Source organism: Bombus vosnesenskii, unplaced genomic scaffold (assembly GCF_011952255.1).
Source record: "Bombus vosnesenskii isolate JDL3184/JDL3185 unplaced genomic scaffold, Bvos_JDL3184-5_v1.1 scf7180000016272, whole genome shotgun sequence".
In the NCBI taxonomy this organism is placed as follows: domain Eukaryota; kingdom Metazoa; phylum Arthropoda; class Insecta; order Hymenoptera; family Apidae; genus Bombus; species Bombus vosnesenskii.
Window position 1 is genome coordinate 97,104 of NW_022884341.1, and position 15,100 is coordinate 112,203.

The 15,100-nt window shown below is 30.3% G+C and overlaps 3 protein-coding genes across 6 annotated transcripts; 1 reads left to right on the forward strand and 2 right to left on the reverse strand.

The window, feature by feature from the left end:
- Positions 1-7: 7 nt before the first annotated feature.
- On the reverse strand, positions 8-5,134 carry LOC117242241 (protein lap1-like). Of its 4 annotated transcripts, none has more exons than XM_033508745.1 (11): positions 4,564-5,132; positions 4,285-4,451; positions 4,069-4,204; positions 3,698-3,987; positions 2,917-3,628; positions 2,452-2,642; positions 2,125-2,232; positions 1,424-1,877; positions 515-1,338; positions 353-424; positions 8-280 (listed from the first exon to the last, which is right to left on the reverse strand). In XM_033508745.1, exons 2-11 carry the CDS (start codon positions 4,438-4,440, stop codon positions 104-106), a joined length of 3,120 nt encoding a protein of 1,039 aa, XP_033364636.1. In that variant the 5' UTR covers positions 4,441-4,451; positions 4,564-5,132; the 3' UTR covers positions 8-103. The 4 variants fall into 4 exon arrangements, with proteins under 4 accessions (XP_033364636.1, XP_033364635.1, XP_033364637.1 ...); XM_033508744.1 differs by having other exon boundaries at positions 515-1,341; positions 4,564-5,131; XM_033508747.1 differs by having other exon boundaries at positions 154-295; positions 515-1,341.
- Positions 5,135-5,223: 89 nt separating this feature from the next.
- Positions 5,224-9,650, forward strand: LOC117242246 (RUN domain-containing protein 1). Its single transcript, XM_033508766.1, has 9 exons — positions 5,224-5,775; positions 5,883-5,976; positions 6,062-6,229; positions 6,604-6,784; positions 6,859-6,953; positions 7,037-7,795; positions 7,875-7,972; positions 8,043-8,137; positions 8,236-9,650. Exons 1-9 carry the CDS (start codon positions 5,621-5,623, stop codon positions 8,340-8,342), a joined length of 1,752 nt encoding a protein of 583 aa, XP_033364657.1. The 5' UTR covers positions 5,224-5,620; the 3' UTR covers positions 8,343-9,650.
- Positions 9,651-9,717: 67 nt separating this feature from the next.
- On the reverse strand, positions 9,718-15,088 carry LOC117242245 (tyrosine-protein kinase transmembrane receptor Ror2). The gene is made up of 6 exons (XM_033508765.1): positions 15,025-15,088; positions 14,750-14,940; positions 14,409-14,670; positions 14,090-14,332; positions 13,598-13,821; positions 9,718-13,426 (listed from the first exon to the last, which is right to left on the reverse strand). The coding sequence occupies exons 1-6, from the start codon at positions 15,086-15,088 to the stop codon at positions 12,425-12,427; spliced, it is 1,986 nt and encodes a 661-aa protein (XP_033364656.1). The 3' UTR covers positions 9,718-12,424.
- Between the last annotated feature and the right edge of the window lie 12 nt (positions 15,089-15,100).

Here is a 15,100-nt window from a genome sequence, read left to right on the forward strand (position 1 = left end):
CACTAAAAAAACTTACGTGAAGTGTATTCAGTTTGATGTGTATAAACTGATCACTAGTTACAGAAAATAAAAAGAAGATATCATTGCGTTTTCTAACTGGATGTCATTGATGACGACTAATCATCATAGATACTACTGCTCCGGTTGCTCGAAGGACAGCGACAGCATTGTTATGATCAGATTTAGTGAAATCTATACCATCGACTTCTAAGATCTTATCTCCTGGTCGAAGGGTACCTTGTGCTGGACCATCTGGATTCACTTTAGTCACAATTATTCCCTAGGATAAGTAAAACTGATGATTAAAAGATAGAAAATCTTATCGCGTATGTTTTAAATTTTGAATATTTACGGTTTCTGCGCCTGCCACTCCACCAGCAATGCTGAAACCAAGACCTGGATTTTTTTTCACTTGAACAGGCAACTGTAAAGGCAATAATTATGAATTGTAAAATATACATAAAGACATTATGTTCAAAAAAAAAAAAAAAAAAAGGAAAAAAATGAAACATACTACGTTAGCATTTTTGTGCGGCCCAAACATCCATTTAAATCTTGGTTTTCTTTCTGAATGTAATGACTCATTCAGTCCAGCAACTTTATAATTATCAATGTTAGAATTGGTCACCTCGTTTAAAGATTTATTATTCGCTAGAATTGGAGTACTTCGACCAGAGCTAGTTTCATTTTTTATGTTGATCGAACTGTTCGTATTCGTCGTTTCGATAGATGAAGTTTTTGAAATTCCTTCCATATTTGAATTTGTAACTGGACTCGAGTTTATTGCATTTATGGATAAATTATCACAGGAAGTATTATTATTTGAAACAGATCCGTTTATTATCTTTTTTGGTCGATCCGAAACTTTAGATTGCATAGATAGCGGACTTCGATATTTTTTCCCAGTTATAGGAGATGTTGGTATACACGATGCGTTCAATATCTTTGAAGCTTCATAGTCTTCAACAGAAGAATTTGTACATTTGTTCGATAGATCGCTATTTGAAATAGAATTCATACTTTCCAAATGTTTCGTCTTTAAAATAGGAATTCTACTTGGTTTTAACGATCGATCTCCTTCTAATGACTGTGCTGCTGGATCGATCGAATCCGTTAACGTGTGTTGATCGGTGCCACTAAAAGAGTTTATATTTCCATCTTTACTTGAGGTGTTTGTCATATCTGTATTATTCAACACAAATTTGTCATTGTATAAATGCTCTTCAACTTTAAATGGTTCTCCATCATAATTTTGTATTTCCATTCCCTGCGATATTTTCGAATTTGATATGTTCATATCAATTGGTGGAGGAGCCATCGTTGACGAGTCTAATGGAACTGCTATAATGTAACAGAATATAAAATTCGTATTTTGTGTGTGTGTGTATTATTATTTTAGAAATGATTACAAGAAATGACTTACATTGATTCAATTGCTGAAAAAGTGCCGCCTTTTTTGAAAATGCGGCTGCAATATGGTACGGTGGCGGGACGGGTGGAACTTCATTTACTTTCGACACTTGAACATGATCGGTATTTTTGTTGTTCGCGGCAATAGGCATAGTCTTATAGGGTTCAATAAATTTGTCTGATTCAACAATTTTTGCTGTGTTTGCCTTCGAGTACTCATCCGGTTTCCAAGTAGAATTTACATAATCTGCTACTGTTGGAGTTTTGGAAAGATACTCAGACGTGGGATTACGAATATATTTTGCTTCTCGGATATCCGGACTTTTTTCTTTTGCAAGTACGGTCTTGTTTGCTTCATCGGAAGATTCTTCTGAAACAGATTGCTCTGTTCCAATATCCATAGAACTATTATTCTTGCATGCCTTTGATGTATAATGTTCAATTGGTGATAACGATGAGTGTGAATCCTACAGAAAAAATCTTTAATTAGTTGATTTAATTTTTTACCCACGGAAGACTTAATATTGTCCTTATCCAATCCCACTTTATACCAGTTTAACTCTTGTTCAAATTGAAATTATATTTTTTGTCATTTGATTTCACAATTTCACTTGTTTTTTATTATATATTTTAATTTTTTATATTATGAATATCACTAATAAATACTCTGGAGTCATATAAATTGTCTTTCTTTCATAATTCTCTAATGAATACCTTATTAAATAAACTTTGTGAAAGACAGGTCCCAGATTTTGAGGTAAGGTCCAGAGTAGTTGTAGCAATAATAGCTTCTTTGATCATAGTCTCCTGTTCTAAATGCATCTGCAAGTTTCAATTGCCAATTTTCTTGTAATTCAGATATTGATTATGCAAAAATGCATACAAAAAGATATAATAAAAACATTGATAGTATTTGAAGATTCTACTTTCTTCAGTGCTACTTCTATATCATATTGATTTAAAATTTTTATTGTCAAATTAATAAAAAGAATGATGAATGGAAATAGAGCAAAGGATAAGCGTGTCTCTAATCTTACTTACTCTTTGATCATGCGCTGATTGATGATGCAAATTTCGGGCATGCCTAGCAAGGTTGCGCAGCTCTTTAGGGTAGGGAGTCGGTGCTCGATGAAGTTGTCTAGGGATTTCAGATTCTACCTCAGCAGCAAAACATATTCTTTTTCCAGTACCAACAATCGAACTTGAAATTAATCCTACAGCTGGTGTTACTTCTGTATGCAAAAGACACAGAATTATAATTATACATTTAATTATGCTAAAACTTACAAAATATGTTTAAATGAAAACAATATTAACATATACTAGTGGATTTATTCGCAAGTACTTTACCATTTCATTCTTCATCTTCTTCCTCATTATCCACTAGCAGCAATAATGTACCACATTGTATAGATATTATTTTAAAAATTACAATTATGTACTACTATACAATGGTCGAAATTTTATTAGATGTGCATATATTATTAAACAAATATAAATACTTACGTTCAAGTTCTTGCCGCGGTTTTTGTGGAAGCATAAAGCAACTTAACACCATCATGTCCTCTTCACAATTGAATTCCTGCTGCAATGGCACTAATGGTTGACTTTGATTGTCGCTCAGCCATAATGCTTTCAAATTACTCAAATTCAACATAGAAACAGGCAAAAATTTGATGCAATTGTTTACAAGATTGAGTACTTTTAAAGAGGATAGATGTCCCAATTCAGGTGGAACTCGAGTTAGATTGTTCGACCTCAATGATAGCAACGATAATGCTGTGCAACTTCCAATCTCTGGTGGAAGGCACCTCAAGTAATTATTGTCTACATTTAAACAATGTAATTTTCGCAAAAGTCCTATTGATGATGGCAAATATTCAAGGAAGTTCTTAGTAACTATAAGCTCCTCTAAGCTTGACATTTGTCCAATGTCATTTGGCAGTGCATTCAATTGATTGTCATCAACTTTGAGAGTCACAATTGTACGTAGATAACAAAGGGAATCTGGTAACTGATAAATTTCATTTGATGAAAGATGCATAATCGAAATATCTCTCCATCCTTCTACTTCTGATGGTATAATATGAATTGCATTCATTGTACAGTCAAAATGATTTAAACGGTAAAGCTGATTAATGTTGAGTGGTACACGTCTAATATCATTACCATCTATCCACAATTCAGTGAGATTGATAAGATCCCCAACAACTTCAGGCTAAAAGAATAAAATTAACATTAATATATGTTGGCTAATAAATAGTAATCATGGCAAATATAAACATACCAATTCAGTGAAATCATTATTACCAATATCAAGTCTTTGCAAATTTATTAAACGGCTCATACTCTTTGGTAATGTCATCAAGTTATTTTCCCTAAGTTCTAATGTTTTCAAAGCTGAAAGTCTTCCAAAATTTGCTGGTAAATATTCTATATATGCATCATTTATATACAATTCTCTTAATCCAACAATATGTGTAATAGCATCAGGGAAACGTTCAAATGGATTAACACTGATATCTATAGAACGAAGATTTTTACACTCTTTTATACTATCTGGTAGCTCTTTAATACCTAAAAAAAATAAATATAATAATTATAAATACATTGAACATAAGCAAAATCCAAGAATACATAGTACTCTTATACACATACTATTTTTACTGAGGTCTAAATATTCCAAGTTAATTAATGATGCTATGGCGGGTGGTAATGTTGTGACTTCATTATCACTGAGAGAAAGTACTCGTAACTCATGGCACTGAAACAGTGGCCTTGGAAGATCCTTTATCTGTAACAAAATATAGAAGAATATCCTTAAATCTAAAGAGCTTAGATCAGCGTGAGAAATCAATTGATACTTATATTTACCCTATTGGCATCAAGATACAATTTCTCTAATGTTCTTTCATAAATGAACACGTCAGGTGGTACATCATAAAGATTACAATTATTCAAATGCAACTCGCAGATATCTTCTTCTTGTGTTCTCAAACATGCAGCACACTGCCACCAAGCACTACCCATTTCATGTATGCCTATAAACAAATGTTTTCTTGAAATATGCAATTTTTATTAAAAGTATGTAATATTTTTTAATAATAATCAAGGAGATTCATAAAATATCAAAAGATTCCTATTTTCTATTACCTATAACACTTCAAGTACGATTCTTTAAAAGATCATCGATGTATTTATGGTAAAGGATAGATCCGAGAACAAAACAAGGACTCGCTAAAGATTCTTGTTCTATAGTATTTTTGAAAATCATTCAGCTATCGATGCATCAATGTTCGGTTTTTTACGTGCCGGCTTCGTCAAAGTTATTTCTTGCCGCATCATCGCGGATACTACGATACGCGATGCACTTGTCTGTAAATTCTCTTCTCAAGCTGATGAGAATAATTCACAAAACGTAACGATACGCTGATCAACACTAGTTAGATGTCAAGAGATGTAGGTTATTCGATACTTCTCTTTAAGGATTTCTTTCATGAATATATCTCACTGTTTATTTGCTACATATTCTATTCTTTTATAAAGTCAATAGAATAGTAACAAATCACGATGCAATAAATCAACAAAGACCGTCCTCTCGAAGGTACAATAATTTGACACATTTGTAAGAGTCAAATAAGCTTACGCATACCAGTTTATCATTTATTGAAAAACCTTCGATGAAACTAATGGTATGTTCATAACAGTTCATAATGTCCCGACATTTAATCTACTATATTGCTGCACCATAGTTAGTAGATTTTTACATGACTAACATAGGAAATGAAGATTGTATAAAAATATATTGGTATAAACGTGTTGCTTGATGAAAACCGCATACTCGATGCGACAAATCATTATTAAATATTATTCGCAGTATGACACGAATTAATTGTAACGCGATGTATTTCTCGTAAAATGAACGAGTACTAAACATGAGGATGCACCTTAGCAGGCGCAAAATCGACAGCGACAAGTGACGTTTCTACTCGTACACGTGCGCAGAAGTTAATTAATGGATTAAACGTGATGAAGATGCAATACGTTCTGATGTGTTACAAGAAAAATCAAATTTTTAATATGTACAAATAAAGAAAAAAAGTCATCACATAACAACACGTTCATTCGTATTAGCTATAATCGGCATAAAGAAATTTACGAATGCAAGGTAGGATTTTCGAAAGAAATCGGGATCGTAAACAAGAAGAAAATGAGTTCTAGCGAATATAAGGGTAGCGAGAATGAAGATATCGAAAATTCAGATGAAAGTGATAGGCCATCAGGCGAGAGATGGGCGCCTGTTGGAGCAAATGATGGTGATAATGACTTTGCCGATGAATATAAATATGTTGATAACATGGAGAAGTGAGTACTTAATCTTTGACGGATACAACAGAAGTGCTGTTGATAGTAGTGCTTTCTAAGTAGCAAAATATTTCATTTTATAAACATTTTTTAATATATTCTAATAGCTTATCATACGATATGGAGAGGCTAAAAGTGCTTGAGGAAGAACAGGAGATGTTAAATTCATCTCTTATAGCATTGACTACCCACTTTGCTCAGGTATTAAATGGGTTTAAAAATACAGTTCATACAATTCATGAATTTGTTAATATCTTTAATATCTATCTATCTGTGACTACCACAGGTTCAATTTCGTTTAAGACAAATTGTGGATGCACCTGCAAATGAAAAAGAAACGTTGCTCAAAGAGTTAGAAGAGTTTGCTTTTAGAGGAATACCAGATGTTCCAAATAACTTATCACTTGATAGTAGATCAATCACACCAACTTCTCCAATGTCCTGCAAGCAAAGCGTAAGCTACATAAAAATCTAATGTACCTGCAATTTATTTATTCTTTTAATTTGTATTATCTTTTTTATTTTTTCTTGTATTTATTTCCTTCCTCTATTTTTATATTTTTTATGTATTTTATCTGTGTTTGTATTCACTTTGTTTGTAAATAAACATGCTTATAAATCTGTGATACGCTTTCATTATTAATCTTAAATATTATTTATTAGAAAATAAATATCATTATATGTAAGCTATTCATAGAGTACATAAATTTATTAATCTCGTGCCATATGTTTTAATCCTTATTTAATTCCTGAATATTGATATATGTATAATATGATAATTACAAAAAGAAAAGATAGTAAGCTACTTTAGTATATAATATTTAACAGATATCTGGTGTAATAAATGATGTTGATGTTGAATCTAAAATGGCATTACAAAGAACAAAACAAAAAGAATTAATATGTCAACTAAAATCTCAGTTAGAAGACTTAGAAAAATATGCTTATGAAACTGGTAATGCAGATTTACCACAAAGTATGATATTAGAGAGGCAGAGTATTATAATCAGTAAGTTTCAAAGATTACTATTAAGATAAACATCTATTTGATTGAAATTTAGGTTGATCTCATTATTTTTTCAGACCATCTAAAAGAAAAGTTAAATTTCAATGTTGATGATCTTTGTAAATTACCAGTTGATGACTTAAGATGGCAAGTAGATTATGCTATAAGTCAGGTAAATTATTTCATATAAGATAAATTACTAAGGAAATAATGATAGATGAGTTAAAATTAAATAGGTTAAAAAATAATTTACAGATTGTCAGCCCTTTGAAAATGAAGGAGCAATTAGTATCTCAATTAAAAACACAAATTGCGGATTTAGAGCGTTTTATAAATTATCTTCAAGGAGAAGTCAATACAGAAACTTTAGCTTGCACCTGTGCATGTCCAGTACATACCAGTGGTTCTGCTGGTTCTACTTCATATGCTAAAAAATCGTTTAACAGAAAAACAGAGGAGGAAAGTAGAACAAAGACTCTGAATACTGTTAAGAAAGTTGTAGCCCTGTTGCATATGTTTATAGTGTCTCAATTAGGATGTGGTAGTGAAAGAGTTCGAAGAAATTTTAAGAAAAGTTCTGTACATAATTGGCGCGATTTAAGAACAAGATTAGATTTTGCAGTTGAACATGTTATAGAGACCATTGCCGAAACTGAACGTCACCCGGAAGATGACGATATCGCTAATGAAAACGATTACGCCTCGGATTCAGATTCTATGTCACATTGCAATGCCAGAGTAACATCCGCTGTAAGGAAGCATCTAGCAACTTCCATACGTGATTTAATACAACACGGTTTAATGTCTGATGCACGTTCTAACAGTGTAGTACCATTTGTGGGATGTTTTCCCCAAAGAAACTCTTCTGCTTCTAATTTAATGCATGCATGGGAATTAGTATTGAAGTATTATGAAATTAAAAACGGCCATCGTTACAATTCCAGTCCGGCACAAAAATTATCCCAAAGTTTTAATCTTGATTTAGCAGGTGGAAGAGTTGTTTCTTCTAAACAGGTAGCTATTTTACATTTGCTAATATTTTCTCTCATTTTTAATCGAATTTGTTCCTTTAAGAATATTAAAAAATTTGCAGAGTTTATTAACAACAATTGGGAATATCATTGCATCACATAATCCATACAAAAGGAGTTACGATTCTCATTTTAAGGCATTTGTATGTGCATCCCTTAAGTGAGTAAATGTTGCTACAAATCATCTTGCGACAAACAAGCATTTAAGATTTGTGTTTCTCTTATTATAGTGCTAACAAACTTGTCGTTTGGTTAAAACTTATTTTGCAATGTCAATATCTTCTTGAAAATCATTATACCTCGTGGAGTTATGTTGTAAAAACAGGTAATTAAAATATTCATATAGAAGCAATATTGATTTTAACAGCATAGATTTTAATTGCAATATATCTTGTTACAATACTCACATATTGTTACAAACAGGTTTTCAAGATGCATTTCACACTCTTGATCGTCTTACAAATTATAAATTTGACCTACCAGTTGATCTAGCGGTAAGACAATTTCAAAATATAAAAGACGCATTTTGATTGCGAAGAATGTCAATGATCATATTTACAAGAGTATGGAGGTACTTATTTTAGCAAATCAAAGACGAGATACTAAATACTGCAATTAGATAGATAACAAACAGTATGTTTTAACTTTATATCGACGTTATAATGGTATATCACTTTTTATAATTTTCTAGTTTTATTTTGTCAAGAACATTCCTTTGTTATTTTCGAGTATTTATTATTAAATAAGTTTTATCATGCAATAATGTAGCTGTAATGACTTAAAGTGTCAGTATTTTAAATTTAAATTTTTCAAATTTGTGTTCTTAATTAGTTTATTTTGAAAATATAAAACATTGTAGTATAAGCAGTAAAAATGATCATATGTTGCACATGAAAATGTCAATGATGATCTTATGATATATAAAGTGCAGTACAGGTAATAATGTAATGCTGCCCGACATAATATGGACTGAAATATATACATTATCTAATTATTTTGAACTACATTTTTTAACATTACGCGTTCTCGATAGATTAATAAATTTAAAATGCTAGAATTTTTATTTACACCAGTTAAAAAGTAATCTTGCATAAATTGAAACCAGGTTTATAAAATTAAAAAATGTGGTTTTTACTATAATTAAACTTAAGACCTTAATACTAAATTGTATCAGAAGGGTAGAAGAAGTCATGTTACTTCGTATGAAGAATTAATATTTGTCAAAAACCAAAGAATAAACCAAAGTTGTTTTTAGTATTCCATAATACTTACTTCTCTAGTTTTTAATTTTAGTATCACTTTACACAATTGCAGTTGATAGATATATAATTTTATGGTAACGTATCACTGAAACAGTAACTAAATCTAATAACAATGTACTTTGATGTTACAATATATTATCAATATGTTTGTATTTTATGGATTTTTATAATTGATTTGTATAGTGTACATGTTTAGTTAATCATAAGAAAAGTTATTTCTTTTTATTGAATAGCTAGTTGAAAAAAGGAATATCAGATATTTTGTTCTTCTATAAAGCAACAAATTATTATTCCTAATTTTATGAACATTATTCCATGAGAAAAACGTATAGATTTCGAAACATCTTATTAGAACATATGGATTATTTTCAAATAATAGTATACTAGATATACATATCTGCAATGCAGATATACATGACTATTATATCGCCTACATAAGATATTTCATGTGTAAGGTAGCTTTAAGAATGTTAACTGTATAATACAATATAAATATCTGCTTTTTATATACATAATAATGATTTGACATTAATTTATTGAGAAAAATATGCGGAAATATATTTATGGAGCAATGTACTTGGTTTTATAATTTGTCATCCCGATGTTGCATTCTTCATGGAAATAAAGAAAAAAAAAGGCTATGGAATATATGAAATTGGTTGTTTATTCCTTGTAAAAGTTGTACATCAGTAAAAGTTTCATAGCAGTTCTTCTTCAACATGTTCGTAGTATTTCATTGATAATTCCTCGATATTCACAGTATAAAGCACACAATCTTTACTAGCTCTTTAGTTAAACATGATTCTTTACAATAAAATAAGATGCAACTTTGGATTATTTTTTGCACATGTATGAATTTCATTAAAAGTTTAAAATAGAGTATCGAGGAATCTCTATGTTTTTACAGATTAGATTAGTTTGTTGTACATAAAATTCAGAATAGAGTCTACCATTGTCAATAACACATCTGAACTCAACGAAGTATATAATACCAGAAGTTTCTTGGTCGTAGACAATACGTATTGTGTACGTATTATCGCAATATTATATCACGTACAACTCTACTTATACAGAATACAAATACACAGATGTAAGAGCACAGACTTGGTAAAAGTTCTTTTGTCTTTTCTTCACAATATAAAAGTCATATATAAAAAGATTTGTGGAAGAGCATTTGAACATTGCATTCACACTTTCTGCATATAGTATATCATATTTGTTAATGCTCAACCAAATGAGTTAATTAATTGCCTTGAGAAATCAACTGGACAATGACATTCATTAGTTTACATATCTATGTACTTAAGCATAGGATAGAACATTCATAAATGAATATGCTCTTTGCAACATATACATACAGATCCTTGTGAAAATACTGATAAGTGACACATCTATTGGAATGCAAATACATTGATGAACAATAGCACTAGACAGCTCTAATATTCATTGAAAAAAATTAAATTATATCACAAAAAGTTGAAATAAAAGTAAAGCGCAATTGTTAAAAGAGTTCGATCTAAGTTTTACTTCATTTATGACAACTTTTTGCATTTAATAATATATTGAAATAATCGTGTTATGAGTAAAACATTCATTTAAATACCGTTTACACCATAGTAATGATTTACTTTCAAATCTTATGTATAACAGTTGCACAGTATACACTCACTTAATGTTTTTTATCTTCTTACTATAACATTTGTCATAATAGCTTTTAATGATATTATTTTTCGTACATTAAATAGGCTATGTTTTTTGGTACAGCAACGATCTAACATCTAACAATTAAGGACAGTTTACATATAACGTTGCTAAATATAAACCCATTTTTTTATAGCCAAATTGTTCACATAGTTATATAAATTCAGTATTATCTGTCTTAGGCTTTAGCAAAACATTATTATTTTTCTATTTGCTTTATATATATTTATATATAGGAAAGTTCGTCTGTTTTCTATAACATAATGTATGTCTCTAAAGATATTTCTGATCTGAAGAAGTAAAAAAAAAGCATTGCAAATATATCTAGTACATATAATTACACATATAAATATGTATGCATATAGCCATAATCATCAGGTCAACTAGTACATTCGTCTTCAATTCCTCATAAAAATGTACCAAGAAGAAGTAGAGGAAAAGATAAAAGTGTCTTTATATTCACAGATAGTATAAAAATTATGTTAGTTAAAAAATGTATCATCAATCTCTACACTTTTAATCATAGAAATAACAAGCATTAAAAATTTATACAAATAATTATATAAATTTGTATGTTCATAATTATGTCAAAATGAAATATAATGCAAAAAATCCACTATTCTTACAATATAATTATTGAACCTTTATCACTTAAAACTAAGTTTTTTTGGTAGAACATTAAACAAACATTTTAAGCATCATTCTTATATTTGTATAAGAAAATTTTATGAAATCTTTTAAGAAGAGTTAACAGCAATACCGTATCTTTTTATAAGCATATTTCTAACTTTTTGTAAATAGAAACAAGTTAATATTAATAGCAACACACAAATTAATCAATTATTTATTTCGAAAAAACACATTGAGTTTCGGATTCTGATTACTTATATAATAAATATTCTATAATGGTAGTACTACCACTGAAATCTTTGTATTGTTGTGTTTTATTCTTAGCATTAGATTGGACTGTTATGTATATTTCATTTTTTAATGGCAGTTAGAAACATGTTATATTATTGTAAAATTCGTTGACGGAATGCGTGAAATCACAATAGGCAGAACGCAAATTGAAGATTGAAATTTGTATGTGTGGAAAATTATTTTGAAACACTCATACAGTATCTTGATTATATATATGTGTTCTTCATACATACCAGTCTTCAGTTCTTTAGTTTCGATATAAATTTAAATAAATTAGTAATAAATAAATTGTTAGCAGCTTTATAATCTAAAAAAGTATTATGACAATTATTTTAAATAGTATTTAAATTTAGTAATTGTAAATATGATCGAGCAAAATTTGAAATTTTTCATTTTGTAGAGAACAATTGATTTAGTAGTGTATATGTATATTTACAAGAATTAGGTATAAATCAATTAAAAATATTTTTCCGATTTAACTTAATGCATTTGTGCATTCATTCTTGTAAACATAATAGTAGCCAATACGTGTTACTATTAACACATTTTTCATAAATATTTTGATCAATTAATTTAATAAGGCTACATAACAAACGTAACAAAGGCAGTTGTGTGTAACATGTAGTATAATTTACCACTTACTTACTTTTACCTTTCCATAAATATCACTTACTTCATAATTATATGAATTATTGAATTCCCTCTTCAGAGACAAATTATTATCAGGCTCAAACATGAATACGCAATGGTACACTGTCCGACTTATTTTCTGCTTCCAGATTGTATTTTATAGTATCAAGGGTGTTATAAATTGTTCTGAAAGTAGGTCTATCCGATGGTCTCCTGTTCCAACAGAGCTTCATTAGATCGTATACCGCAGGTGGAGTATTTTCAGGACATTGAAGTACGTTGCCCTCTTTAATGTATTTTACAACTTCTTCGTGCGTCATTCCGTAATAAGGCTGAAGCGCAAAACTAAATATTTCCCATAAGCACACCGCGAACGCCCACACATCAGACTCGACAGTATATTTATTGTACAATATACTTTCTAAAGGCATCCATCTAACTGGAATAGCATCTTGTTCATCACCTTTGTAATAATCTTGTAAATAGATTTTTTGCGATAAGCCGAAATCTGCTATCTTTACGATCATTTGGTCATTAATCAAACAATTTCGTGTTGCAAGATCTCGATGAACGAATTTTCGATCCGACAAGTACACCATTCCGGATGCTACTTGAAGCGCAATATTAATCAAATCCATGTGTGATAGACGAGAATCTGTAAAATGTTCGTCCTTTTCTAGGCTTCGGATGATATAATTTCCCGGCGAGCAAGATCGTAGAAATTCATTCAAATCACCACGACCCATGTACTCGAAAAGGAGACACATTGGTCGACCTAATGCGCATACACCTAATAATTTGACGATATTTGGGTGATCAAATTCGGCGAGAAGACATGCTTCTCGTTCAAAATCCTTGAGAAGATCATCCGACGCTTCTTCTTTTAACATCTTTACAGCAACATTGGTGAATTCTTCACCGGGAACAAGACCAGGTGCTTTTGCTTGGAATACTCTACCAAAAGCGCCTTGTCCTAAATCTCGAACATAAATGATATTATTTCTTGGAAATTCGAGTTTCTCCAATTTCGGATTAAGTTGTGCAGTCGTTTTGTGGTATGCATCGTTGCTCGGTAATTTATCTAAATCAATACCGACATACTGGAAATTATATATAAATGTAACATAAAATATACATATACATCATTATTGTTTTCGTTATAGATATTGTAATGATTTTGAATACCAGACTCAGCAATATTTTTCTGGGCATTACATTTTCAGATTATATTTAGTAATACAGTCAATAGAAGTTAATCATTTTTAATATACCTGATTATCTGTAGGGTTATATCCTTGATGTCTTTTATGAAGTCTATGACTTAAAATAATGGATAATAAACTTCCAGCTATAATTACAAATACTAATGAAGATAATATCAATATAAACTTTGGAGTAAATAATGTGACCATTACTAGGTCTTTAGGATCAATTTCCAAAACTTTACTTGTTACATTATCTGCATTAACCTTTTTAGGATCAAATGTTTTTTGGGCTGTAGGAAAAATTCTTTTTATTAATTATTATTAGTAGAAACTTTTAATAGTAAACAGTAGAAACTCATGTTTTTTAATATCTTTGTAAACAAGATATAATGCACTAACATAAGAACAAATATATTTCTGTATATTTAGTTAGTGAATAATTTGTCAAAGTACAATGTTGTGTATATATGGCATTGACTGTCAAAGAGTTAACTATTGAAAAAAGATGCATTCAATTACTTATATCTTATTACATTGTATAAAATATTAAATGCATACCACACATAGGAATATCACAATGTTGCCATCTTATATGAGGATCCATAGTAAAACACCATGGCATTGGTTCTTCTCCACCTGCATTTCTGCAATAATTTTCTCCATAACGAATTTGGGGGAAGACATCTGGTGGTCTATCATGACTATGTGGCACTTGCGCATTCCATGACTGGCAATCCAGACCTAATCTTGTTTTATTTACTTTGCCCATGTAAAACCTACCATTGCCCTCAACACAATCATCTGAAATAAAATATGATTAAAACGTTAAAGATACAGATATTTAATAGCTTCTGAAAACACTTTAAGTTTGCTTTACATGTAACAAGTTCTTCATTCATATCAGTCAGATGAATATGAGAACAGGTTGTCTTTCCTTTAACTACTTTTGGCAGTGATTCACAATCTGGTAATGTGAAATGTCCTCTTGATCTGATATAAATATCTCTCTGTTTGTTATCCTCTATCATTGCCCAGTCATTGAAACAGAATTGATGACGTACTGCCATGCAATCTTCATAACATAATGGTAGACCAACTGAGTTGTGACATTGTGGAAAAGCATACATACATAGCATTTTCTAAAATGATTAAATATTCCTTTCATACCTCTTTATACCTTTATATCTTTATTAATTTAATACATCATTAATTAATTACCTCTGCAGCTGAACGACATGGTTCAACAAGTCGTTGTATCAATTCCTCCCATAAATTAGTTGTGATACGTTCATTCAACCATCCTCCAGGATTATCATTGGAATCATTGAACCATACTTTTCCAATTCCAGTTAAATATTTCTTACAAATCTTACCATTGTATGGTGCACAATAACCTTGTGATTCAGGTTCTACAAAAACAAGAAATTTAAATTAGAAATATTTCTTACAGAGTTCTTATAGAGTTACATGTTTCTGCTGTATGAAATACATACTAGTTTGTGCAGAACTGAAATGCAAAATAATTGCTATCAGAGAAACAATCCAGAACATCATCATTTATATATACAG